The 27,138-nt window shown below is 37.4% G+C and overlaps 1 protein-coding gene, 1 long non-coding RNA gene and 1 pseudogene across 5 annotated transcripts in view; 2 read left to right on the top strand and 1 right to left on the bottom strand.

Moving 5' to 3' along the window:
* LOC309797214 overlaps positions 1-27,138 on the top strand; it is an 89,327-nt gene that overhangs the window by 17,286 nt on the left and 44,903 nt on the right. The window lies entirely within an intron of this gene.
* LOC309797022 (heterogeneous nuclear ribonucleoprotein A1-like) lies at positions 3,199-4,367 on the top strand (annotated as a pseudogene). Its single transcript has one exon. The product of its transcript is annotated as a heterogeneous nuclear ribonucleoprotein A1-like (transcript).
* LOC309796922 (heterogeneous nuclear ribonucleoprotein A1-like) lies at positions 4,897-6,202 on the bottom strand. The gene has a single exon (XM_082610331.1). The coding sequence runs from the start codon at positions 6,185-6,187 to the stop codon at positions 5,225-5,227; it is 963 nt and encodes a 320-aa protein (XP_082466457.1). The 5' UTR covers positions 6,188-6,202; the 3' UTR covers positions 4,897-5,224.

Genomic DNA, 27,138 nt, shown 5'->3' with positions numbered 1-27,138 from the left:
CTAGATGCTATTCCACATTATATAACAAATACTCAGCATTTTGGCAGCTCATCAATCTTTGGCTCCTAACATGCCTGCTTTTAGATATTGTTTACATAAGTGAAGGTCAGAAAATCTGACTCTTGTGTGGCTGAAATTTTGTTAGTGTCAGTGTCTCAATGCCCCATCTTCTAGATTGAGGAGGACACACTAACATTACATTACAGAGTTAGAATTTGGCTTCATGGCCATAAAATACTAACAAACCTAGCCTTCAGTACTACCCAGACCGTTGGAGCTAGTGAATATTACAGTATTTTAATTTGACACATGTGCAGTACTGACATTACATTAAAGCATTTTACAACACATGAAAGATTGTTCTTGCTTTTGAAGGATTTAAAAATAATTGGAAAATCTATCTGGGTATAAAGAGCCCTTTGGAAAAATCATTAGACTCCTTTCATATTCTTCTCTCTTTCTTTCCTAATTTCTCTTTCTCATTCCCCAGACATATGACCCTCTGTTTGCTTCTTCTGCCATCTAGATTTGCTCACATGGCTCCAAGTTCAAATCATATCAGCAAAGTGTACACCAAAGCTGATGTCCATTTTCTATTAAATATTAGTTCCCTTCTTCATATGTTTGGATCAAAGGCTGTATTGTAAAACAGTAGAAAAATCTCCAGGTCAGTATTACTATTGTATCTTGCACTGATGCTGGTCAGAGACTGATGTCTCCCTCAGTTGGAAGAGTTTCTTTGACCTTGATGAAGAAAATCCTCCTGTATTTGAGTAAATAAATTCTTGAGTTTAGGGGATTTATGCCTATGAGCAGAGCAACTAAAAAGTTGAACAAATTGTCAAAAACAACCATTTCAACACTCTGGAAATTAACCTAAGGCTAGAACAAACCTAGAACTTCTGAACTTTGGGTAAGAACAGAGCAAGTGTACTTGCCTGAGTGTGATGGTTAATTTTCTTTGTCAACTTGATTGAACTGAAGGATGCACAGATAGCTGATAAAACATTATTTCTGAGTGTATCTGTGAAGGTGTTTCTGGAAGAGATTAGCATTTGAATCAGTAGAATGAGTAAAGAAGATCTCCCCACCAGTATGGGTAGATATCATTCAATCCACTGAGGGCCAAAAATGCAGAGGAACGGCAGATTTGCTCAGCTTGAGCTGGGACATCCATCTTCTCCTGCCCTCAGATGTTGATGATCCTGGTTCATGGTCCTTCAAACTCAGACTTGGACTTACACTATTGGCTCCCGTGGTTCTCAGGCCTTTGAGTTTGGACCGGAACTGCACCATCAGCTTTCCTGGACCTCCAGCTTGCAGACAACAGATTATGGGACTTCTCAGCCTCCCTAATCATGTGAGCCAATCTCTCATAATAAGTCTCTATCTGTCTATCCATCTCTCTGTCTATATCCTATTGGTTCTGTTTCTCTGGAGAATCCTGACTAATACACTGGGCTTGTTCCAACTTACCACTTATCACCACCACCACTCCCCACTCCAGCTTTGTTGGCACAGTAGTTCAACCATGGTGAGGCAGGCTGTAAAATAAAAGCTAGCCGCTTTGCTGTTGCCACTGCTGCTGCTGAAAGGAAGTCACTTGATTTAGAGCATTGTCAGATCTCAGTGGCAAGTGAGTAAGAAGGACTGCTAGCCTGAGGCTGCAGGACTGTTTGAGGCAGGCACTGGGCCAGCAGACTACCAGGGGATGTAACAGGGAAATCCAGGAAGGGAGACAGCCATAGTGGACTTGATAGGCAGTCCACATATCCTGTGTACATGTGCACACATCCCTGGCCTACATGCCTATGAGAAGCAAGAGAGACCAGGAGAAAATAAAAGCTGGAGCAGACATGCAAACACTTTGAAGCTTGAATGTGTTCCCCAGTCCACCCACAGACTCATCAGCAGATAATGGATGTATACTGGCTGGAGGTGTTTGAGCAAAACCTTAACACTGAGCTATGCAGATATAGGAGCAACCCTGAGGAAGCTAGTCTTTAAAAATAAAAGCAAGAGGGCCTCCCTGGTGGCGCAGTGGTTGAGAGTCCGCCTGCCGATGCAGGGGATACGGGTTCGTGCCCCGGTCTGGGAGGATCCCATATGCCGCAGAGCGGCTGGGCCCGTGAGCCATGGCCGCTGGGCCTGCGCATCCGGAGCCTGTGCTCCGCAACGGGAGAGGCCACAACAGTGAGAGGCCCGCATACCGCAAAAAGAAAAAAAAAAAAAAATAAATAAATAAATAAATAAAAGCAAGAGAAAAAAGTCTTAGCAGAGACATCAGCAGCCCCACATTATAGTGGAGACAGAGGTCATAAACTTAGTTCAGGCAAGTTAGTAAACAACCAAGAAAATAATGATAGCAACCATCAGGAGGCAAAATCAGAATCAAGAATTGTTAAAACATACAGTTGACCCTTGATCAACATGGGGGGTTGGGGCGCTGATCCTCCATGCATTGAAAATCCACATATAACTTTATAGACAGCTATCCATATTCGCCATTCCTCTGCATCTGCAGTTCCTCCGTATATGCATCCACAGATTCAACCAACCGTGTAGTACTGTGTTATTTACTACTGAAGGAAATCCATGTATAAGGAGACCCATGCAATTCAAACCCATGTTGTTCAAGGGTCAACGTATTATCTAATATGAGCAGTATTCACCAAAAAATGATATGCAAATAGATTTTTAAAAAAGTAAAGAAATGGATTCAGCAATTTAAATCATCCCCCCACACACACACACACAAAAAGCCCAGGCTCATGTGGCTTTTGTGGTAAATTGGATAAAATATTTAAAGGAAAAAAATCACACCAATCCTTTACAGACTCTTTCAACAATTGAGGAGGTGGGTAGTGCTTCCCAATTCCTTCTGTGAGGCCAGTATTACTCTGATACCAAAGACACATATAAAGACATCAGAAGAAAAGAAAACTACAGACTGATATCCCTCCTGAATACACATGCAAGAAATCTTAAAAAGCATTAGCACACTGAATTCAGCAATATATAAAAAGGATTATAAAACACAACAAAGTTGGATCTGTTCTAGAAATGCAAATTGGAGAAGTATTAAAAACAATTAGGGACTTCCTTGGCGGTCCAGTGGTTAAGATTTCACCTTCCAATGCAGGGTGTGCAGGTTCGATCCCTGGTCAGGGAGCCATGATCCCACATGCCTCACGGCCAAAAAACCAAAACATAAAACAGAAGCAATATTGTAACAAATTCAATAAAGACTTTAAAAATGGTCCATATCAAAAAAATCTTAGAAAAAAACAGTGAAGCTTTCTGCCCATGGATGCTGCCGAGTAAGCATCGTTGAAGTCTCCCCCCCTCTACTGCCATCATGTCTAAGTCAGAGTCTCCCAAAGAGCCCGAACAGCTGCAGAAGCTCTTCATTGAAGGTTTGAACTTTGAAACAACCGATGACAGTCTGAGGAGCCATTGTAAGCAATGGGGAGCACTCACAGACTGTGTGGTAATGAAGGATCCAAACACCAGGCGCTCCAGAGTTGTCACGTATGCCACTGTGGAGGAGGTGGATGCAGCCATGAAGGCAAGGCCACACAAGGTCGATGGAAGAGTTGTGGAACCAAAGAGGGCCGTCTCAAGATTCTTAAAGACCCGGTACCCACTTAACTGTGAAAAAGTTTTTTGTTGGTGGCATTAAAACAGACATTGAAGAACATCACCTAAGAGATTATTTTGAACAGTATGGGAAAATCGAAGTGATTGAAATCATGACTGACCAAGGCAGTGGCAAAAAGAGAGGCTTTGCTTTTGTAACCTTTGATGACCATGACTCCGTAGACAAGATTGTCATTCAGAAATACCACACTGTGAATGGCCACAACTGTGAAGTAAGGAAAGCCCTGTCTAAGCAAGAGATGGCTGGTGCTTCATCCAGCCAAAGAGATCACTGTGGTTCTGGAAACTTTGGTGGTGGTTGCAGACGTGGTTTTGGTGGGAGTGACAGCTTTGGTCATGGAGGAAACTTCAGTGGTCGAGATGGCTTTGGTGGCAGATGCAGTGGTGGTGGATATGGTGGCAGGATGGCTATAATGGATTTGGTAATGATGGAAGCAGTTTTGGAAGTGGTGGAAGCTACAATGATTTTGGCAGTTACAACAATCAATCTTCAAATTCTGGACCCACAAAAGGAGGAAACTTTGGAGGCACAAGTTCTGGCCCCTGTGGTGGTGGAAGCCAATACTTTGCCAAACCATGAAACCAAGGTGGCTCTGGAGGTTCCAGTGGCAGCAGTAGCTATGGCAGTGGCAGAAGGTTTTAATTACTGCCAGGAAACGAATCTTTGCAGAAGAGGAGAGCCAGAGAAGTGACAGGGAAACTACAGTTTATAACAGATTTGTGAATTCAGCCAAGCATAGTGGTGGCAGGGCCTAGCTGCTACAAATAAGATGTTTTAGACAATACTCATGTGTATGGGCAAAAAGGACTCGAGGACTGTATTTGTTGGTTTTTTGCTGTTGTTGTTGTTGTTGTTTTATATTTGTATAACTTTTTTTAAACATCTTTATTAGAGTATAATTGCTTTACAATGGTGTGTCAGTTTCTGCTTTATAACAAAGTGAATCAGTTATACATATACATATGTCCCCATATCTCTTCCCTCCTGCATCTCCCTCCCTCCCACCCTCCCTTTCCCACCCCTCTAGGTGGTCACAAAGCACCGAGCTGATCTCCCTGTGCTATGCGGCTGCTTCCCACTAGCTATCTATTTTACGTTTGATAGTGTATATATTCGAGGACTGTATTTGTGACTAATTGTATAACAGGTTATTTTAGTTTCTGTTCTGTGGAAGGTGTAAAGCATTCCAACAAAGGGTTTTTTTTTTTTTTTACACAGCACATTTAAAAAAAAGACACATTTATTCAGCGTCATGATCAGACTATTACATTTAGCAATCAACAGCATGGGTGCAAAAAAAAAATCTACATTAAAACCCTTTGTTGGAATGCTTTACACTTTCCACAGAACAGAAACTAAAATAACCTGTTATACAATTAGTCACAAATACAGTCCTCGAGTTTTGCCCATACACATGAGTATTGTCTAAATCATGTCTTCTTTGTAGCAGCTAGGCCCTGCCACCACTGTGCTTGGCTGAGTTCACAAATCTGTTGTAACCTGTAGCTTCCCTGTCACTTCTCTGGCTCTCCTCTCCTGCTAAGCTTTGTTTCCTGGCAGTCATCAAAACCTTCTGCCACTGCCATAGCTACTGCTGCTGCTGGAACCACCATAGCCACCTTGGTTTCGGGGTTTGGCAAAGTATTGGCCTCCACCACCATAGGGGCCAGAACTTCTGCCTCCAAAGTTTCCTCCTTTCATGGGTCCAAAATTGGAAGATTGATTGTTGTAACTGCCAAAATCATTGTAGCTTCCACCACCTCCAAAATTGCTTCCATCATTACCAAATCCATTATAGCCATCCCCACTGCCACCATATCCACCACCACCACGGCTGCCACCAAAGCCACCTCGACCACTGAAGTTTCCTCCACGACCAAAGTTGTCATTCCCACCAAAACCACCTCCACAACCACCACCAAAGTTTCCAGAACCACTTCGACCTCTTTGGCTGGATGAGGCACTAGCCATCTCTTGCTTAGATAGGGCTTTCCTTACTTCACAGTTGTGGCCATTCACAGTGTGGTATTTCTGAATGACAGTCTTGTCTACGGGGTCATGGTCATCAAAGGTTACAAAAGCAAAGCCTCTCTTTTTGCCACTGCCTTGATCAGTCATGATTTCAATCACTTCAATTTTCCCATACTGTTCAAAATAATCTCTTAGATGATGTTCTTCAGTGTCTTCTTTAATGCCACCAACAAAAATATTTTTCACAGTTAAGTGGGCACCAGGTCTTTGAGAATCTTCTCTTGAGATGGCCCTCTTTGGTTCCACAACTCTTCCATCCACCTTGTGTGGCCTTGCATTCATGGCCTCATCCACCTCCTCCTCAGTGGCATATGTGACAAACCTGAAGCCTCTGGAGCGTTTGGTGTTTGGATCCCTCATTACCACACAATCTGTGAGCATTCCCCACTGCTCAAAATGGCTCCTCAGACTCTCATCGGTTGTTTCAAAGTTCAAACCTCCGATGAAGAGCTTCTGCAGCTGTTCGGGCTCTTTGGGTGACTCTGACTTAGACATGACGGCAGTGGAGGGGGGCAGGGGAGACGTTAACGATGCTTCCTCGGCAGCGTCCACGAGCAGAAAGGAGTAATCTACCGAACGTATCTCCAACAAAGGGTTTTAATGTAGATTTTCTTTTTTTGCACCCATGCTGTTGATTGCTAAATGTAATAGTCTGATCATGACACTGAATAAGTGTGTCTTTACAAAAAAAAGCCCACAAACAATTAAAAATACCATATTAATAGAATAAAGGACAAAATACACATAATCATCTCAAAAGGTACAGGAAAAGCATTTGATAAAATTCAACACCCTGTCATGATAAAAGCACTCAACAAACTAGGATTAGAAGGAAACTTTCCTAACCTGATAAAGAACATCTATGAAAAACCTTTAACTAATATATGTAATCATGACAGACTGAATACTTTTCCTCTAAGATCAGAAACAAGACCAGAGTGTCCACTGTCATCACTTCTGTTCATCATTGTACTGCATTGTACTGGAGATTCTAACCAGTGCAAAAAAACAAAATTATTTTAAAGCCATTCAGATTAGAAAGGAAGTAGTAAAAACTGTCTTAATTTGCAGACAACATGATTTATATTTAGAAACTCCTAAGGAATACACACAAACACACACTACTAAAATTAATAAATGAATTTAACAAGGTCACAAGACACAGGATCCATATACCAAAATTATTTGTATTTCTGTACATTAGCAATGAACAATCCAAAAATGCAATTAAGAAAACTATCAGGAAAACATTCCTAACAACATCAAAAAGAATAAAATACTTAAGAAGAAATTTAGCAAAAGAAGTACAAAATTTGGATACTGAAAACCACAAAAACATTGCTAAGATAAATTTTAAAAGATCTAAATAAACGGGAGAGACATTCCATGTTAATGGATTGGAATTTTCAGTATTGTTAAGATTGCAAGGTTCCCTAAATTGACAAGGTAAGCCTAAAATTCAAATGGAAATGCAAAGGTCCTCAAATAGCCAAAATAAACTTGAAAAATGATAACAAAGTTGGAGGATTTACACTACCCTATTTTAAAACTTTCAAAAGTTAATAATGGAGACAGTGTGGTATTGGCATAAGGATGGGCATGTAGATCAATGGAACAGAATTGGGAGTCCAGAAATAAACCCATACGTTTATGATCAAATGATTTTTCACCAAGGCTCCAAGACAGTTCAATGGGAAGAGGATAGCCCTTGCAACAAATGGTTCTGTGTCAATTGAATATCCATAAAATGCCAAAAAATTAATTTAGACCCTTACTTTACACTATAAACAAAAATAAGTCTAAATAGATCATAGACTTAAATGTAAAAACTAAATCTATAAAAATTCTAGGAGAAAATATAGGAGAAAATATTTGTAACCTTTGGTTAAACAAAGCTTAGATATGATACCAAAAGCACTAGCAACAATGACAAAAAAGTAAATAAAAGACTTCATCAAAATTAAAAACCTTTGTGTTTCAAAGGATACCATCAAGAAAGTGAAGACAACTCATGGAATGGGAGAAAATATTTGCAAATCATTTAAATATTAAGGGACTTAATCTAGAATTTTTAAAGCGCTCTTACAACTTGATAATAAAACTACATATTAAAAAAAGGAGAAAAGATCTGAATAGTCATTTCTCCAAAGAAGCCAGACATATGGCCAATGAGCACGTGAAAAATTGTTCAACATAATTAACCATCATGGAGATGTGAATTAAAACCATAGTGAGATACCAATTCATACCAAGTAGAATGTCTCTATCCAAAAAGACAAACAGTAAAAATATTGGTGAGGATATAGAGAAGCAAGAATCTTCATACATTGCTTGTGGGAAGGGAAAATGATATGGTCTTTTTGGAAAATAATTTGGCAGTTTCATGAAAAGTTGAACATAAACTTACCAGGCATACCAAAAATTCCACCCTTAGGAATCTACCCAAGAGAAGTTAAAATATACGTCACACAAAGACTCGTATGCAAATATTCATAACAGCGTTATTCAAAATAGCCCAAAACTGGAAGCAATTCAAATGTGTGTTGCTGGTGAATGGGTAAACAGTATGTGGTATATCCATACAATGGAATACTATTCAGCTATAAAAAGAGTAAGGGCGTCCCTGGTGGTACAGTGGTTAAGAATCTGCCTGCCAATGCAGGGGTCATGGGTTCAAGCCCTGGTCCACGAAGATCCCACATGCCACAGAGAAACTAAGCCCATGCACCACAACTACTGAGCCTGTGCTATAGAGCCCGCGAGCCACAACTACTGAAGCCTGCACGCCTAGAGCCCATGCTCCGCAACAAGAGAAGACACCTCAGTGAGAAGTCTGCGACTGCAATGAAGCGTAGCCCCCACTCGCCACAACTAGAGAAAGCCCGTGCACGGCAACGAAGACGCAGCCAAAAATTAATTAATTAATTAATTATTTTAAAAAGTGAAATAATAATTCATGCTACAACATGGATGAACCTCAAAAACGTGCTAAGTGAAAGAATCCAGACACAAAAGGCCCCGTATTGCATAATTCCATTTATATAAATTGTCCAGAGTCAGAAAGCAGATAAGTGGTTGTCTGGGCTTGGTCGGGAGTGGGAATTGACTGCAAAAGGGCCTGAGAGCATTTTTAAGTGTGATGGAAATATTTTTAAAAACTAGCTTTAGTGGTAGTTGCACAATTCTATGAATGAACTGGAAATCTTTGAGTCAGTACATAAATGATAACTCAGTAAAGCTTTAAAAAATAATACCCACCGTATTCCAAGGAAATAACTGTAATAAGATTCCCTCATCAGTTCACTCATGCCTAAGTATTTAACTTTTGTTCCATTTGTGTCTATTGCATCTTAGATGAGCAGTCGGCGTTCATGAACTGTATCTATTTCTGGACTACAAAGAGTTCTGGAAACTCTGACCCACTCCACTCATTCAGTCTAAAATCTATCTAAGCAATGTCAGCTCAGAATCCTAGAAGCAGGAGTCTCTTCTTAAAGTAGCAATAGTTCAGAGTACCTGATCTAGTCTTATCCACAAGCCTCTGCAACAGTCCTCTTTTGTTGTAGACACAAATTCCAGCCAATACCTTATGGCAGAGACTTCAGGCATGTATCAGGAAGGAGAAATCTGTTTGATAATGATACCTAGAGGCTATGGTTAATTTATTACAGTCACCAATAATATTAGAATGGAGGAAAGTAAAATTCTCTATTGGCACACACTACACAACTATTTCATAAGAGTTTGATCAGTGTTCTCCTGAGTGTAAGCACATACTTAACAACAAAGACATTGACAAGTCTCCAGTGCCTTACAAAAATTATACAATTTCTGAAATATTTTCATGGGCACCTGAAAAACAATACTTGGTTATCAATTTAATCAAAATGATAATAAAATGTTTTAAAATAACCATAGAGGAAAGCGATATGGTTATAAGGAAACTTAGTTCTTCCTTATAGAAGAAACTTTGTTCTTTGTACCTTAGTACCTTGGATGCACTTTTTTAAAAAATCAAAGATATGATAAAGGCAATAAAATGTAGATAAAATTATTCTTATGATATTTGAAATCTCTGCTATCAGGCATATTACACAGAAGGTAAATATAACCTCTTATTACCCCTTGGTAACAGCTTGAAGACCAATTTATAATCTTAAATTTTTTTTAATTTATAATAATTATAGATTCATAGGAAGTTGCAAAGAAATATACAGGGAAGCTCTATGTACTCTTCTCCCAGCTTTTCTCACTGGTAACAACTTATACGACTATAGTAAATATCAAAACAAAAAAACTGATATTGTTACAATTCATAGAGTTTATTCAGATTTCAACAGTTACATATGTACTCATTTGTGTGTGTGTGTGTACCTCTATGCAATTTTCTCATGTGTAGCCTTGTGTAACCACCACCACAATCAAAATACTCAACTGTAACATCAGCATAAGACTTTCATGTTACTCATTTATGTCACACCAATCTCCTCCTCTTCTGTTCCTAATTCCTGGCGACCATGAATCTCTTCTCTATCTCTATAACTATGTTATTTCATGAATGTTACATAAATAGAATCATGCAGTGTGTGAGTTTTTAAGATAGCCTTTTTTTTTTTTGGCGGTACGTGGGCCTCTCACTGCTGTGTCCCGCCCCCCGCTGCAGAGCACAGGCTCCGGATGCGCAGGCTCAGCGGCCATGGCTCACGGGCCCAGCCGCTCCACAGCATGTGGGATCCTCCCGGACCGGGGCACGAACCCGCGTACCCTGCATCAGCAGGCAGACTCGCAACAACTGCGCCACCAAGAAAGCCCTAAGATTGGCTTTTTTAAACTCTTTTTTATGAGTCCTCTTTTTTTTTTTACAACTTTATTGGAGTATAATTGCTTCACAATGGTGTGTTAGTTTCTGCTTTATAACAAAGTGAATCAGTTATACATACAATACACATCTGTTCCCATATCCCTTCCCTCTTGAATCTCCCTCCCTCCCACCCTCCCTATCCCACACCTCCAGGTGGTCACAAAGCACGGACCTGATATCCCTGTGCTATGTGGCTGCTTCCCACTAGCTATCTACCTTACGTTTGGTAGTGTATATATGTCCATGCCTCTCTCACACTTTGTCACAGCTTACCCTTCCCCGTCCCAAAATCCTCAAGTCCATTCTCAGGTAGGTCTGTGTCTTTATTCCTGTTTTACCCCTAGGTTCTTCATGACATTTTTTTTCTTAAATTCCATATATATGTGTTAGCATACGGTATTTGTCTTTCTCTTTCTGACTTCACTCTGTATGACAGACTCTAGGTCTATCCACCTCATTACAAATAGCTCAATTTCATTTCTTTTTATGGCTGAGTAATATTCCATTGTATATATGTGCCACATCTTCTTTATCCATTCATCCGATGATGGACACTTAGGTTGTTTCCATCTCCGGGCTATTGTAAATAGAGCTGCAGTGAACATTTTGGTACATGACTCTTTTTGAATTATGCTTTTCTCAGGGTATATGCCCAGTAGTGGGATTGCTGGGTCATATGGTAGCTCTATTTGTAGTTTTTTAAGGAACCTCCATACTGTTCTCCATAGTGGCTGTACCAATTCACATTCCCACCAGCAGTGCAAGAGTGTTCCCTTTTCTCCACACCCTCTCCAGCATTTATTGTTTGTAGATTTTTTGATGATGGCCATTCTGACTGGTGTGAGATGATATCTCATTGTAGTTTTGATTTGCATTTCTCTAATGATTAATGATGTTGAGCATTCTTTCATGTGTTTGTTGGCAGTCTGTATATCTTCTTTGGAGAAATGCCTATTTAAGTCTTCTGCCCATTTTTGGATTTGTTTGTTTATTTTTTTGTTATTGAGCTGCATGAGCTGCTTATACATTTTGGAGATTAATCCTTTGTCAGTTGCTTCACTTGCAAATATTTTCTCCCATTCTGAGGGTTGCCTTTTGGGCTTGTTTATGGTTTCCTTCACTGTGCAAAAGCTTTGAAGTTTCATTAGGTCCCATTTGTTGATTTTTGTTTTTATTTCCATTTCTCTAGGAGGTGGATCAGAAAGGATCTTGCTGTGATTTATGTAATAGAGTGTTCTGCCTATGTTTTCCTCTAAGAATTTGACAGTTTCTGGCCTTACATTTAGGTCTTTAATCCATTTTGAGCGTATTTTTGTGTATGGTGTTAGGGAGTGATCTAATCTCATACTTTTACATGTCCCTGTCCAGTTTTCCCAGCACCACTTATTGAAGAGGCTGTCCTTTCTCCACTGTACATTCCTGCCTCCTTTATCAAAGATAAGGTGACCATATGTGTGTGGGTTTATCTCTGGGCTTTCTTTCCTGTTCAATTGATCTATCTTTCTGTTTTTGTTCCAGTACCATACTGTCTTGATCACTGTAGCTTTGTAGTATTGTCTGAAGTCAGGGAGCCTGATTCCTCCAGCTCCGGTTTTCGTTCTCAAGATTGCTTTGGCTATATGGGGTCTTTTGTGTTTCCATACAAATTGTGAAATTTTTTATTCTAGTTCTGTGAAAAATGCCAGTGGTAGTTTGATAGGGATTGCATTGAATCTGTAGATTGCTTTGGGTGGTAGAGTCCTTTTCACAATGTTGATTCTTCCAATTCAAGAACATGGTATATCTCTCCATCTATTTGTATCAACTTTAATTTCCTTCATCAGTGTCTTATAATTTTCTGCATACAGGTCTTTTGTCTCCTTAGGTAGGTTTACTCCTACATACTTTTTCTGTTTGTTTCAGTGGTAAGTGGGAGTGTTTTCTTGATTTCACTTTCAGATTGTTCATCATTAGTGTATAGGAATGCCAGAGATTTCTGTGCATTAATTTTGTGTCCTGCTACTTTACCAAATGCATTGATTAGCTCTAGTAGTTTTCTGGTGGCATCTTTAGGATTCTCTATGTATAGTATCATGTCATCTGCAAACTGTGACAGCTTTACTTCTTCTTTTCCGATTTGGATTCCTTTTATTTCCTTTTCTTCTCTGATTGCTGTGGCTAAAACTTCCAAAACTATGTTGAATAAGAGTGGTGAGAGTGGGCAGCATTGTCTTGTTCCTGATCTTAGTGGAAATGCTTTCAGTTTTTCACCATTGAGGATGATGTTCACTGTGGGTTTGTCATATATGGCCTTTATTATGTTGAGGAAAGTTCCCTCTATGCCTACTTTCTGGAGGGTTTTTATCATAAATGTGTGTTGAATTTTGTCGAAAGCTTTCTCTGCATCTATTGAGATGATCATATCGTTTTTCTCCTTCAATTTGTTAATATGGTGTATCACGTTGATTGATTTGCGTATATTGAAGAAGCCTTGCATTACTGGAATAAACCCCACTTGATCATGTTGTATGATCCTTTTAATGTGCTGTTGATTTCTGCTTGCTAGTATTTTGTTGAGGATTTTTGCATCTATGTTCATCAGTGATATTGGCCTGTAGTTTTCTTTCTTTGTGACATCCTTGTCTGGTTTTGGTATCGAGGTGATGGTGGCCTCGTAGGATGAGTTTGGGAGTGTTCCTCCCTCTGCTATATTTTGGAAGAGTTTGAGAAGGATAGGTGTTCGCTCTTCTCTAAATGTTTGATAGAATTCGCCTGTGAAGCCCTCTGGTCCTGGGCTTTTCTTTGTTGGGTGATTTTTAATCACTGTTTCCATTTCAGTGCTTGTGATTGGTCTGTTCATATTTTCTATTTCTTCCTGATTCAGTCTTGGCAGGTTGTGCCTTTCTAAGAATTTGTCCATTTCTTCCAGGTTGTCCATTTTATTGGCATAGAGTTGCTTGTAGTAATCTCTCATGGTCTTTTGTATTTCTGCAGTGTCAGTTGTTACTTCTCCTTTTTCATTTCTAATTCTATTGATTTGAGTCTTCTCCCTTTTTTTCTTGATGAGTCTGGCTAATGGTTTATCAATTTTGTTTATCTTCTCAAAGAACCAGATTTTAGTTTTATTGCCCTTTGCTATCATTTCCTTCATTTCTTTTTCATTTATTTCTGATCTGATCTTTATGATTTCTTTCCTTCTGCTAACTTTGGGGTTTTTTTTGTTCTTCTTTCTCTAATTGCTTAAGGTGCAAGGTTAGGTTGTTTATTCGTGATGTTTCCTGTTTCTTCAGGTAGGATTGTATTGCTATAAACTTCCCTCTTAGAACTGCTTTTGCTGCATCCCATAGGTTTTGGGTCGTCGTGTCTCCATTGTCATTTGTTTCTAGGTATTTTTTTATTTCCTCTTTGATTTCTACAGTGATCACTTCGTTATTAAGTAATGTATTGTTTAGCCTCCATGTGTTTGTATTCTTTACAGATTTTTTTCCTGTAATTGATATCTAGTCTCATAGTGTTGTGGTCGGAAAAGATACTTGATACAATTTCAAATTTCTTAACTTTACCAAGGCTTGATTTGTGACCCAAGGTATGATCTATCCTGGAGAACATTCCATGAGCATTTGAGAAGAAAGTGTACTCTGTTGTTTTTGGATGGAATATCCTATAATTATGAATTAAGTCCACCTTGTTTAATGTATCATTTAAAGCTTGTGTTTCCTTATTTATTTTCATTTGGATGATCTGTCCATTGGTGAAAGAGGGGTGTTAAAGTCCCCTACTATGATTGTGTTACTGTTGATTTCCCCTTTTTTGGCTTTTAGCATTTGCTTTATATACTGAGGTACTCCTATGTTGGGTGCATAAATATTTACCATTGTTATATCTTCTTCTTGGATTGATCCATTGATCATTATGTAGTGTCCTTCTTTGTCTCTTGTAATAGTCTTTATTTTGAAGTCTGTTTTTTTGTGATATGAGAATTGCTAAGCCAGCTTTCTTTTGATTTCCATTTGCATGGAATATCTTTTTCCATCCCCTCATTATCAGTCTGTATGTGTCCCGAGGTCTGAGGTGAGTCTCTTGTAGACTGCGTATATACAGGTTTTGTTTTTGTATCCATTCAGCCAGTCTGAGTCTTTTGGTTGGGGCATTTAATCCATTTACATTTAAGGTAGTTTTTGATATGTGTGTTCCTATTACCATTTTCTTAATTGTTTTTGGTTTGTTATTCTAGGTGTTTTCCTTCTCTTGTGTTTTCTGCCTAGAGAAGTTCCTTTAGCATTTGTTGTAAAGCTGGTTTGGTGGTGCTGAGTTCTCTTAGCTTTTGCTTGTCTGTAAATGTTTTAATTTCTCCGTCGAATCTGAATGACATCCTTGCTGGGTAGAGTAATCTTGGTTGTAGGTTTTTCCCTTTCATCACTTTAAATGTGTCCTGCCACTCCCTTCTGGCTTGCAGAGTTTCTGCTGAAAGATCAGCTGTTAACCTTATGGGGATTCCCTTGTATGTTATTTGTTGTTTTTCCCTTGCTGCTTTTAATATTTTTCTTTGTATTTAATTTTTGATAGTTTGATTAATGTGTGTCTTGGTGTGTTTCTCCTTGGATTTATCCTGTATGGGACTCTCTCTGCTTCCTGGACTTGATTAACTATTTCCTCGCGTCCCTCTCTGGAGCTCCTTTAAGCAGCGCTCTTAATCTCTCCTGGCACACCAGGAAACAAAGAGGCAAGAAAAAGTCTCTTGTCTCTTCGGAGCTCCAGACTTTTTACTGAGTCCCTCTCAGCTAGCAGTGGCGCAGTAGCCCTCTTCAGGCTGTTTTCATGCCGCCCACCCAGTCCTCTCCCTGGGATCCGACCTCCGAAGCCTGAGCCTCAGCTCCCAGCCACCGCCTGCCCTGGCAGGTGAGCAGACAAGCCTCTCGGGCTGGTGAGTGCTGGTCGGCACCAATCCTCTGTGCGGGAATCTCTCCGCTTTGCCCTCTGCACCCCTGTTGCTGCACTCTGCTCCGTGGCTCCAAAGCTCCCACCCTCGCCACCTGCAGTCTCTGCCCGCGAAGGGGCTTCCTAGTGTGTGGAAACCTTTCCTCCTTCACGGCTCCCTCCCACTGGTGCAGGTCCCATCCCTATCCTTTTGTCTCTGTTTATTCTTTTTTCTTTTGCCCTACCCAGGTACGTGGGGAGTTTCTTGCCTTTTGGGAGGTCTGAGGTCTTCTGCCAGCGTTCAGTAGGTGTTCTGTAGGAGTTGTTCCACGTGTAGATGTATTTCTGGTGTATCTGTGGGGAGGAAGGTGATCTCCACATCTTACTCTTCCGCCATCTTCCCCCTGGTCTCCCGATCATTTAGTATTAAAGGATAATTTCAAAAAGATAAAATCATGATTTATACAAATATAAGTACATCAGAGGTTTTATTTAACTCACATTAATGATTGAACAAGTAAAATGTTAATAATGGTTCACAGGAGAGTCCAAAGAATAGGCACATATATAGGTAATCAAATGAATTTCCTAATAGATGCAAAACTGAGCAATACTCACAGGGAAATAAAATGTAATGTGTGGAATCATCTCTTCTTCAATCACTTGCATCCCCAACCAGAAAAAAATCATTTGCATGTCTATGGATTAAAAATAGTTTGCACTGTTATCAGTTTTCAACAACATATCGAACTGTAAAATAGTCCAAAGAGATTACAAAGCATAGACCTTAATAGAATCAGATAATCCCTAAAGGTTCGCTAGACAACATCTAGCATTCCATTGAAAGGACAACTAGTTATCTTTTGCTTTTTTTTTTTTTTAGTGTTTCACAATTTTTACAGTTCAGCCTGCTGGTCAGGCAATGCTAGGTTTATTAAACTTGCTACAGTATGAGAGAAAACTTCCATGACTGTTCCAAAATGGAGAAATTAAGGAAGGATGTTTATTGGGTCTTTAGGGGTTTAGAGCCTGGAATGGGTGATTTTAAGGTAATTTGCAAGGCAGGAATCTGCTATAGATTGAGCAGAGTTTATGACAAAATATCTTGGGATTGGTGAACACAGCAAGGATGAGGATCTTGAAATTAATCTTGACAATTAACTATTTTAGTTGGATTATCTTCTAAGAGCAAGTATTTCCTGTAGTGAGTAGCTAAATTTTTATGTCTGGTCCCAGATTAAGGACAGGAAAGCATCCCTGGTGTCAGTATTATTTAACAGAGGGACAGAAAAATATGCCTGCTCTCAGACTTAAGACAGAGATAGGAAATTACATTGGTTTCAGTTCTTATACCCAATATGCCTTGCCCAATTATTTGTATATTGTATACCCTTGCTCTATTTGCCTATTTTAGAGCAGAAATACCTGCTCTGGCTTTTAATACCTGAGCACACTCCATTCTAAAATGGCTTCTTGCTCTGGGTAGGGACACGCTCAGAATCCCATAGTTGGTATAAAGATTATACCAACTTTAAGCTGAAGGTATTTGAGATTCAACAGATGCAGAAAGAAGCCATCTCAGAATTTCCTATATCTGACTAAAAGCAGAAACTTCTGAGAAATGAAGACTGCTATAAATTCCCTCTTGGGGCAGGCTTCTACTCCCAGGAGAGAGACCAAGAGTAAACCTACCGTAAATCTCTCTGGGGGAGTTTCATGGCCACGAAGAAGACAGAAAGACCACTCACAACTGCATAAACAAAATTGTCACAAGCTTTCTTATCTCCTATTTGTTCTTCTAGAAACTCATTTGTCTTCTCTAAAGAAACCTATTTGTTCTTCCCTGGAAGACCTTTACCCCCTTCCTTTCCTCTACTAAGTTAAATATATAAGCCCCAGATTCTAACTACCCCTTTGAGTATATCACTAAGCACTCCCTCGTATATGCATATTGCACATGTAAATAAACTCTGCTTTCTTTTCCTCTTGCTAATCTATCTTTTGTCAGTTTAATTCAGATGTCCTCAGATACTGAGCCCAAGAGGGTAGAGGAAAGTTTTTCCTTCAAATTGCAACATGGTGTTACTTATTATTGTATGAACCTGCCTTCCTCTTAAAATTCTAAGAAACATTTTTGAGTAAATATGGGTTTTTTTAAATATGTGTTTTGTAAATATGTGTTTCTCTTACTAAAAAAGAAAGTAAAATTAAACGAGTTTGAACTTTTTTATTTATCCTCTCTCATGCCTGTAGTTATATCTACAGGTAAACCTATCTACAAATTTTCTTAGGCAATTAAATTTGCAATTGCTTCTCAGTTCTGTGTTGCTCTAGGAAACAAGTCTATCTTAGCTGCACTTTTAGGCTAAATTCTCTAAAAGCAGTAATATCTAAGCATCACCTGAGGAATTTGCATGAAGTGCAAATTCCTGTGTCTTACCTCCCATCTCCATATTTTCTGATTCACTAAGCAGGAGTCCAAGGGTTTGTAATAAGTACCCCAGGTATGAAATTTAAGCATGCTACACTTTAGAAGAGCTTCCCTAAAACCAAAAATAACTAGACCAAATCTATCTAGATGAGACATTCAGAAAATAAAGTCATCTTTTTTTTTAAATCTCACTTGATGCCCTTTTGAAATACTGGAGAAATTTGCAATATGGCTGTTATCTTGGGAATAAATTTTTTCTAAAATCAACACTTGCTGTATTAACGTTAACATCATTTTGAAAAACTAAAATGGCTATGGCTAGTCCTCATTTTGAATACATACCTATTTAATCCTATATTCAAGACATAGAAGCATCTTGCTTACAGACCTGCTGAAGTGGGAAACCAAATTCATCACTTTATGTCAAGGTGCCAAATAAAATGCATACTTTTTGTAATGCCAAGGAAAGAAAATGTACATTTTTTGTAACGTAAAAGTTGGTGTACATTTTACTAAACTTGTTCTTTCTGATGATAATGCCCCTTCCATCTTCTCTGCTTGGTAATTCTTTGATGCTCATCAAAAGTCACCTCCTGTGACCCTCTTCTTCCACTTTCATTATCCCTTTCTTTGTTTCATCATAATCACTTATTTCTTTGCACTTGTCCGTAGCACTTTGTATTTGTCTGCATTATGTATTTTTTATTGTAATTAATTTGTTATATATCTGTCTTCCTTGCTAGACTGTAAACTCCTCCAGGGCAGGAATCATGGTATAATGATTTTTGTGACCTCAGTAGCTAACTTATTACTCCATTCAGGAGATATGGCCATGATTTAGTATCTGTATACATAAGCATCTCTGTCCATAGGACACCAAACCAGCTTTGTGAATATAATCCAGGACTATATCAGGCACCTTCCCTTAACAATGATAAAGATATACGCATCCTAATAATTTCTGTTGGTGACTGGATAAGTGACTATTTTCAAAGAATTGCTAGACTTCTTTGAAAATTGATAAAATCTAAGAGATAATTATGTTCCCGTTTTCAGATTGTAAGGTACTAATGAAGAAAGAAAACAAAAAAAACCCCATATAACATCTACCTAGGATAAAGGGATGATTGGGTGAATTTTTTGTTTTCTTAGTCCCAATAAGATGGTGTTCAACAATATGGCGTTTCTGTCAGCTTAAATTTTCTCAAGGCTGCTTTGTCTGATTCTGCTGGGTAATGTTAATGTTCATAAATTAGTCAATACTAGTGTTTCTAGGGAACATAGTTACCTTATATTACTCCAGTCAATTTTGGAAAAATAATCCAATATTAAATTTTATTTGTGAGTGCATGTTCTACACATTTCAAGCTAAATAGCATCATAACAAATACTATGTAAAACGTTATGATTGTGACTAGTATATGTCAGGGTGTGTGAGTCTGTATTCCTCAGATGCCACTCCAATTTACTGCTACATTGTGCTATGGAAGAGGTCAGCCAGGAAATGGGCCAAGGCTTTTAAAAACTCCAGTGTTCAGCCAATTCTATTAGTTCCAAGTGCTTTGCTTCCTTCCTCTGTGAGGATACATCAGCTTAGCATAATAGGTCCAATTTTCAAAAAGCTGCATTTGATTTATTTCTTTTGGAAATTCAGCTTTCAGTCTGAAAAAAAAAATAACGTGCTTGTATTTAAATAGCCAGATTCCCCACACCCAAACTGGTAGGTGGAATTATGGAATCAGAAAAGACTTCTCTTAGAGACTGATTACGGAAGCACATTTTAAATAATGAACTGTGAAGGAGAATTAACATTTTCTTCCCATTATCCTGATGTTAGGAAGTAAGGGTACAGAATCTTAGTTAGGGGACCAAATACTCTGATTTCTTGAAAGCCTGCCTTAGAGGCTTTAATGCAGTCATTACTTCACAAACATGACTTCACTTCCAGCATACGTGATTCAAAGATTTTAAAAAGGAGTAGGCAGTTTTTAAATGTATCAAGCAAGGAAGTAGCAAAGTACTTGTCACTAAACAGATAATCAACATTGAAAAAATTGGCTGATGACATGCACAGAAATCCTATGCTATGGCCAAATAATATCATTGCCCAAACTGAGTCTACTAGCATTTTAAAAATTCTTTGGAATTTTAAAGAGAGATAGTGTTAAAGGATACTTTTTAAAAGGTAAAATCATGACTGTCATTTACATATAAAATGAACATATGTCAAATATTTTATTTAACTCTAACTAATGAAAGAGCCAGAAAGATGTTATTGGTTCAAGGCAAATTCAAAGAACAGAAATAGCTTATGAAATGAATTTACAAATAGATTCAAAACTGGCATTTTCCACAAGGAAAGGGAAATCAGTTCTTTCTCTTCTGCATATGGAAAAATCGTTTGCAGTGTTTTCAGTTATCTAAAACTTAGAATTATAAGATAATTCGAAGACAGTGTAAAGTGGAGATAACCTTGATGGGTAAATTCAAGAGGACACCCACTAATATGTTTTTGTCCATTTTGATCTTTCATAATTTTTCCTGACAATAGAATCTATATACACAAGAAATGGTTAATTTCATTAAGTTGATATAAGATTTCCTGTCTTCAAACATATTTTTTTATTTTATTTTTTAAAAATTTATTTTATTGAAGTATAGTTCATTTACAATGTTGTGTTAATTTCTGCTATGCAGCAAAGTGATTCACTTATACACACACACACACACACATACACACACACATATATACATATATTCTTTTTCATATTCCTTTCCATTATGGTTTATTACAGGATACTGAATATAGTTCCATGTGCTATATAGTAGAAACATAGTCTTATACATAGCTATTGTAGTTCATATTTACAGTGTTAATTTTGTGTGTGTGGTTAATTTACAGTACATGTTCCAGTTCTTCCTGTGAGTGAATTGATAACTAGGAGTGCTTCTTATAATCCTTTAAAGAAAAACCCTTTTGTGGTGAGTGGAATTCTAATATGGCCCCCAAGATTCTCACCCTCTGCTGTACATACCCTGTATACTTACCTCCCCTTGATTGTGGACCGTCTCTGTGAATAAGATAGCAAAGGGATTTTGCAGATGTTGCTTTGGAGTTAATCAAAATGGAAATTATGCTGGGTAGGCCTGACGTAATCAGGTTAGCCCCTAAAGGAGATAAGAAGCACTAGGAGGGCTTCCCTGGTGGCGCAGTGGTTGAGAGTCCGCCTGCCGATGCAGGGGACACGGGTTCGTGCCCCGGTCTGGGAAGATCCCACATGCTGTGGAGCGGCTGGGCGCGTGAGCCGTGGATGCTGAGCCTGCGCGTCCGGAGCCTGTGCTCGGCAATGGGAGAGACCACAACACTGAGAGGCCTGCGTACCGCAAAAAAAAAAAAAAAAGAAGCACTAGGAGACATGCTCCTGTTGGCCTTGAAAACAGCCACCATGAGTTCAACAGTTGCAAGGAAATGAAGTCTTCTAACACCACATGATCTTGGAAGAGAGTTTAGAGCCTCAGATAAGATCTTAGCCTTAGCCAGCACCCTGAGTTCAGTCTAGTGAGATGATGATGAGAGAAACCACCTAATCCAAGCCCAGCCTCCTGACTCATGGAAATAAATGGGTGTTTTCTTAAAGCTGCTAAGTTTGTGGGATTTTGTACCCATTAATAGAAAACTAATACACTTCCCCTCTCCTCTAAGGAGAATTGCCTCCTCTGCAGATAAATAAATGGATACAGATAAATAGATAAACAAGAAAGCAAACAAATTAGAAAAAAACCCACAGGAACAATGTGAAAACTTGCTTATGATAGCTACATGTTTTGAATAACAGCTCAAACTCCTCTGATCAAATAAAGATAATAAGAATCTCTGGAAAAAATATGTATATTATTCTTTTTACTTCTTTATGATAATAAAAGGAATACATGTTCATTTTAGAAAATTTGGAAACCACAGAAAGGCACACCATTAACATTTTGTAGGATTTCATATCATATTTGTTTCTATATATGTTTTTCATATACCATGATCATCCATGTCCACCGCTGATCCCTGGTTCCTAGAATAGTGCCTGGTACAGAGTGGACTGTAAGATAATATTTACTGAGTATAAGAAAGTTAGGATGAACAGATAAATAAGTTGGTTTTTGTCATTATTTAAGGATATTTTATAGTCTTAGTTCTTGTGACTCTCTCTACATCAAATATGGTTAATATAATTCCTAAAGAGTACATTATGTGCAGTAGAATACCTAAGAGCAATTCACATAAGCCTGTGGCTTTGGCTTCCTGCTCATTGCTATTTCTTTCCTTTCTCTTTCTAATGAACAGAATTTTATCTGTTATATTTTTTTAAAAAGCTTTATTGAGATATACTCCATATATCATACAATTCTCCAATGTAAATTTGCAATTCAGTGGCTTTTGTTATATCTACAAAGTTGCACAACCATCACTATAACTTCTATATTTTTTAGTCAAAAATATAGATTTTATTCACCATTGTTAATGTGATTAGGCTCCTAGTATACTTGTGAACCCACTATCTTTACTGGAAACTGCTGATTTCTTTTTACTGAAAAATTTAGCTCTTTTTATAGCATTGGTATATCTAATATAAGTTGAAAGTGTTTTCCTTAAAATGTATACTGTCCTTACAATAGAATATAATTAGGCAATAAAAAAGAATGTAGTACTGATACATGTTACAACGTGGATGAATCTTGAAAACAGCATGCTAAATGAAAGAATCCAGCCACAAAAAGCCGTGTATATAATTCCACTTATTCATTTATGTGAAATGTCTAGATAGGCAAATCCATAGAAATAGAAAGTAGATTAGTGGTTGCCAGGAACTGGGGAGAGGTAAATGCGGAGTGACTGCTAACAGGTACAGGGTTTCTTCTGGGGGTGATGAAAATGTTCTAAAATTAGATTATGGTGATGTTTGCACAGCTCTCTGAATAAATTAAAGAACACTGAATTGTATAATTTAAATGGGTGAATTTTATGCTATATAAATAAATTATATATGTGTGTGTGTGTATATATATATATATAATATCTCAATACAGCTGTTAAAAATATATAGAGGTGGGCAGGAATTTCATTCTATCCGATTAAACACAGTGAAAACTAGTGATCCTAAAGGACAAATTTTAGAAAAGTTATAGCTATATTTAAACCTTAACCAAATTTTTTCAAAGTGTTTTTTGTTTGTTTCTCATATTTGTTTATTTAAATTTTTTAATATGAAAAAATGTGTGATTACTGGTGAGTCCCATCAAACATTTAAGGATGAAATAATATGAATTCTACAAAAAGTCTTCCAAAAAATGGAGGAGAGGGACTTCTTCCCAATTCATTCTATGAGGCCAGCATTACTCTGATACCAAAACCAGACAAAGACATTACAAAAAAAGGAAACTACTGACCAATATCCCTCACGAACCTGGAGGCAAAAATTTTAAACAAAACTTCAGCAAATTGAATCCAACAATATATAAAAAGTGTAATACATCACAACAATGTTGGGCTTATCTCAGGAATACAGAGTTGATTTAACATTCAAAAGGAAGCAATGTAAGGCATCATACTAACAATTTAATACACACTCAAACATATTATGATTTCAATAGATTCAGAAAAGTCATTTGACACAATTGAAGATACATTCCCTATTAAAACTCTCAGCAAAACAGGAATCAAAGGAAACTTTCTCAACCAGATGAAGAGCAACTATGAAAAACATATAGGTAGCATCATATTTAATGGTGAAGAACTAAATGGTTTCCCCCTAAGATCAAGTATAAGACAAAAGTGTTCATTCTCATCACTTCTTTTCAGCATTGTACTAGAGGTTCTGGCCAGTGCAATCAGGCAAAAAAGAAGGAAGGAAGGAGGGAGGGAGGGAGGGAGGGAAGGAAGGAAGGAAGGAAGGAAGGGGAAAGAGAGAGAGAGAGAATGAGAAGGGAGGGAGGGAGGGAGTAAGGAAGAAAAAAGGCATCCATTTTGGAAAGAAAAAAGTAAAACTGTCTTTATTTGTAGACAACATGAAAGTCTATGTAGAAAATCTGATGGAATCCACAAGAAAGCATGAGTTTATCAGGTTGCAGGCTACAACATCAATATTCAAAAAGCAACTGTAATTTTATATATTAGCAATGAACAATCAAGAATTGAAATTTAAAGAGCAATGCCATTTGTGATAGCACTTAAGGATCAAAAACACTTAAGGATAGTACTTAGGGATAAATACTTAGGGATAAAGCTGACAAAAAATGTGCAACACTGAAAACTACAAAACACTGCTGAGATAAATTAAAAGACGTTTAATTAATAGACCTTGTGCATGGCTTGGAAGACTCAATATTGTTAAGAAGTCAATTCTCCCAAAATTGCTCTATAGATTGATTCAATGCAATCTTAATTACAATCCCAGTTTGCTTTTCTGAAGAAATTGACAAGTTGATTCTAAAATGCATTTAAAAATGCAAAGAACCTAGAATAGACAAAATCGCTCTGAAAAAGAACAAAGTTGGGGATAACACTATCTGATTTCAAGTCTTATTGTAAAGCTACAGTAATCAGGACAATGTGGTATTGGCATCAAGCTAGACAAACAGATCAGTGGAACAGAATAGACAGTCCAAAAATAAACCCACATATACGAACAATTGATTTTTGACAAAAGTACAAAAGCAATTCTGTGGAGAAAGGATTTTTAAAAAATAAATGCTGCTGAAACAAGTGGTTTATCCATATGCAAAATGAACAAACAAACAAAAACCAAAAACACACCAAAACCCAAAAACTTCAATCTAAACCTCACACCATACACAAAATTTAACTCAAAATGGATCATGGATCTAAATGTAAGCCTAAAACTATAAAGCTCTAGAAGAAAACATAGGAGAAAATTTCTGTGACCTTTGGTTAAGGAACAGTCTCTTAGATACAACACCAAAAGCACAACCCAGAAAAAAGGGATAAAAGACTTCATGGAAAATTAAAAACTTTTGCTCTTCAAAAGAGACTGTTAGGAGACTGAAATGACAAGAAAATATTTGCATAGCATATTTCTCATAAGAGACTTATATCCAGGATACATAAAGAACACTTAAAACTTAATAATAAACAAACAACCCAATAAAAAAAGCAAAGGATTTGAGCAGACATTTCACCAAAGGAGATACATGGATCACAAATAATCACATGAAAAGATGGTCAATGTCAGTAGTCATTAACGGTACTGCAAATTAAAACCATAATGAATACCACTATGTACCTATTAAAAATGGCATGTATTGGCAAGGATGTGAAGGAACTGAAATTCTCATAACCCTGATGGTGAAATATAAAATGGTACAGCCACTTTGGAAATGAGTTTGGCAGTTTCTTTAAAAGTCAAATTCGCAGATGCCATATGATCCAGCTCTTCCATCTCTAGGTATTTACCCAAGAAAAAATAAAGCATGTGTCCATACAAAGATTTGTACATGAATGTTTATAACAACTTTATGTGTAGTAGCCAAAAATGTGGCAACAACCTAGATATTCATCAACAGGTGAATGGATAAACAAATCAGTATATGTCCACACCATGGAATACTACCCATTAATAAAATTGAACTATTGATACAACAACATGAATGAATCTCAAAATAATTTTTCTGAGTGAAAGAAGCCAGCCCCAAAAGAGCACATACTCATGATTCCATTTATACAAATCTTAATAAGATACCAACTAATCTATATTGACAGAAAGCAGATCAGTAGTTGCTTGAGAAAGGGGAGAGTAGAGAGGGATTACCACGGGGCAGGAGAAAATGTTGGGGGTGATGGATATGTTCACCATCCTGATTGAGGGGATGGTTTCACGTGTGTGTACATATATCAACATTTAACAAATTGTATGCTTTAAAGATGTACAGTTTATTTTATGTCATTTTTCTTCAATAAAGCCATTTCAAAAAACCTCATTGAACAAAAAAAGTGTTACTATCTTCACCATCCTTAATTGGCATCTTCAGTAATAAAAATCTTATTTTAAAATGATCTATTAATCACAAGACAAACTATTTTTTTTCTTCTTCCTTGGAATAGCTGAACATATAGAAGAATCAGTAAATTAGGAAACTTTAAACATAGAACCACAGGTTTTAAAGAATTTTAAGCTTGAATATTCCATGTGTTGATGATGATATTAATGCAGTAAAATTGAGCAAAACATTCCTAATCCTGAAAGCTTAAAATTAGGGTTCTTATCAGAATACACATACATGATGTCAATGCAAATCCCCCACTCATTTATAAAGTTATTTTGACATAAACCAATCTCCTTTTCCACTCAGTCATTTTATGTAGGCCCTCTTGGTGTGGGAGGGTTATAACTTTTTCTCTGAGGTGAAGGAAGGGAAGCTATTCCATGACAAGGTTTTCTACTAGCAAAGAAAAGAGTTGTGACAACAAATGGGTAATTCAAGAAAATATGCCTTATTCAATAAATGAATATCAGATTAATAGGGCTCAATATGCATGTTTATCTTTGAGTTTTTTACTTTTTGATTCTAACATTCTCAATATAAAGTTTAGCATTTTAGTCATGATTCTACTTCAGAGTAATTATCAGGCTACAGAGTTCACGACTGATGATCGTATTCAATTATTGTATTATGCTAGTAGTGGTTATAGTGCAGAAGAAAGCAATCACACAGCCTTTGTGGTATTCAATAGCTTACAAAGGGGGGCTTCCTAATTTCTTAGGCAGGGAATATTTATGAGCAGTTTGTCTCTGGGAGCCCTGAAATATGGTGCTTTGGAAAGGTGAGGGTAAGTGGTCTCAAATTTAGATTTATGTTTTCCCATATATGTAAAGTTTATCTGAATGAATTACACATGTTTAAAATCCAGAAAATATGAGGTTGGAAGATAGTTGATGTAATACATACTTAGGAATTTATCAATACTTTTTCTCTTTTTGATTTTTATTTTTCCTTCCAGCTTTATTGAGATATTATTGCCATACAGCACTGTGTAAGTTTAAGGTGTACAGCATAATGATTTGACTTACATACATCATGAAGTGATGACCCCAGGAAGTTTAGTGAACATCCATCATCTCATATAGATACAAAATTAAACAAATAGAAAAAAAATTTTTCCTTGTAATAAGAACTCTTAGAATTTACTCTGTTAATAACTTTCATATATAACATACAACAGTATTAACTATATTTATAATGTTGTACATT

This window comes from Mesoplodon mirus, assembly GCF_964341445.2.
Source record: "Mesoplodon mirus genome assembly, chromosome: X".
Classification (NCBI taxonomy): domain Eukaryota; kingdom Metazoa; phylum Chordata; class Mammalia; order Artiodactyla; family Ziphiidae; genus Mesoplodon; species Mesoplodon mirus.
Note: the sequence above shows the minus strand (reverse complement) of the source record. Positions and strands in the feature narration are given on the sequence as shown.

Bases quoted from the DNA above. Each gene is read 5' to 3' on its own strand.
- LOC309796922 (XM_082610331.1), bottom strand. From the start codon at position 6,187: ATGTCTAAGTCAGAGTCACCCAAAGAGCCCGAACAGCTGCAGAAGCTC.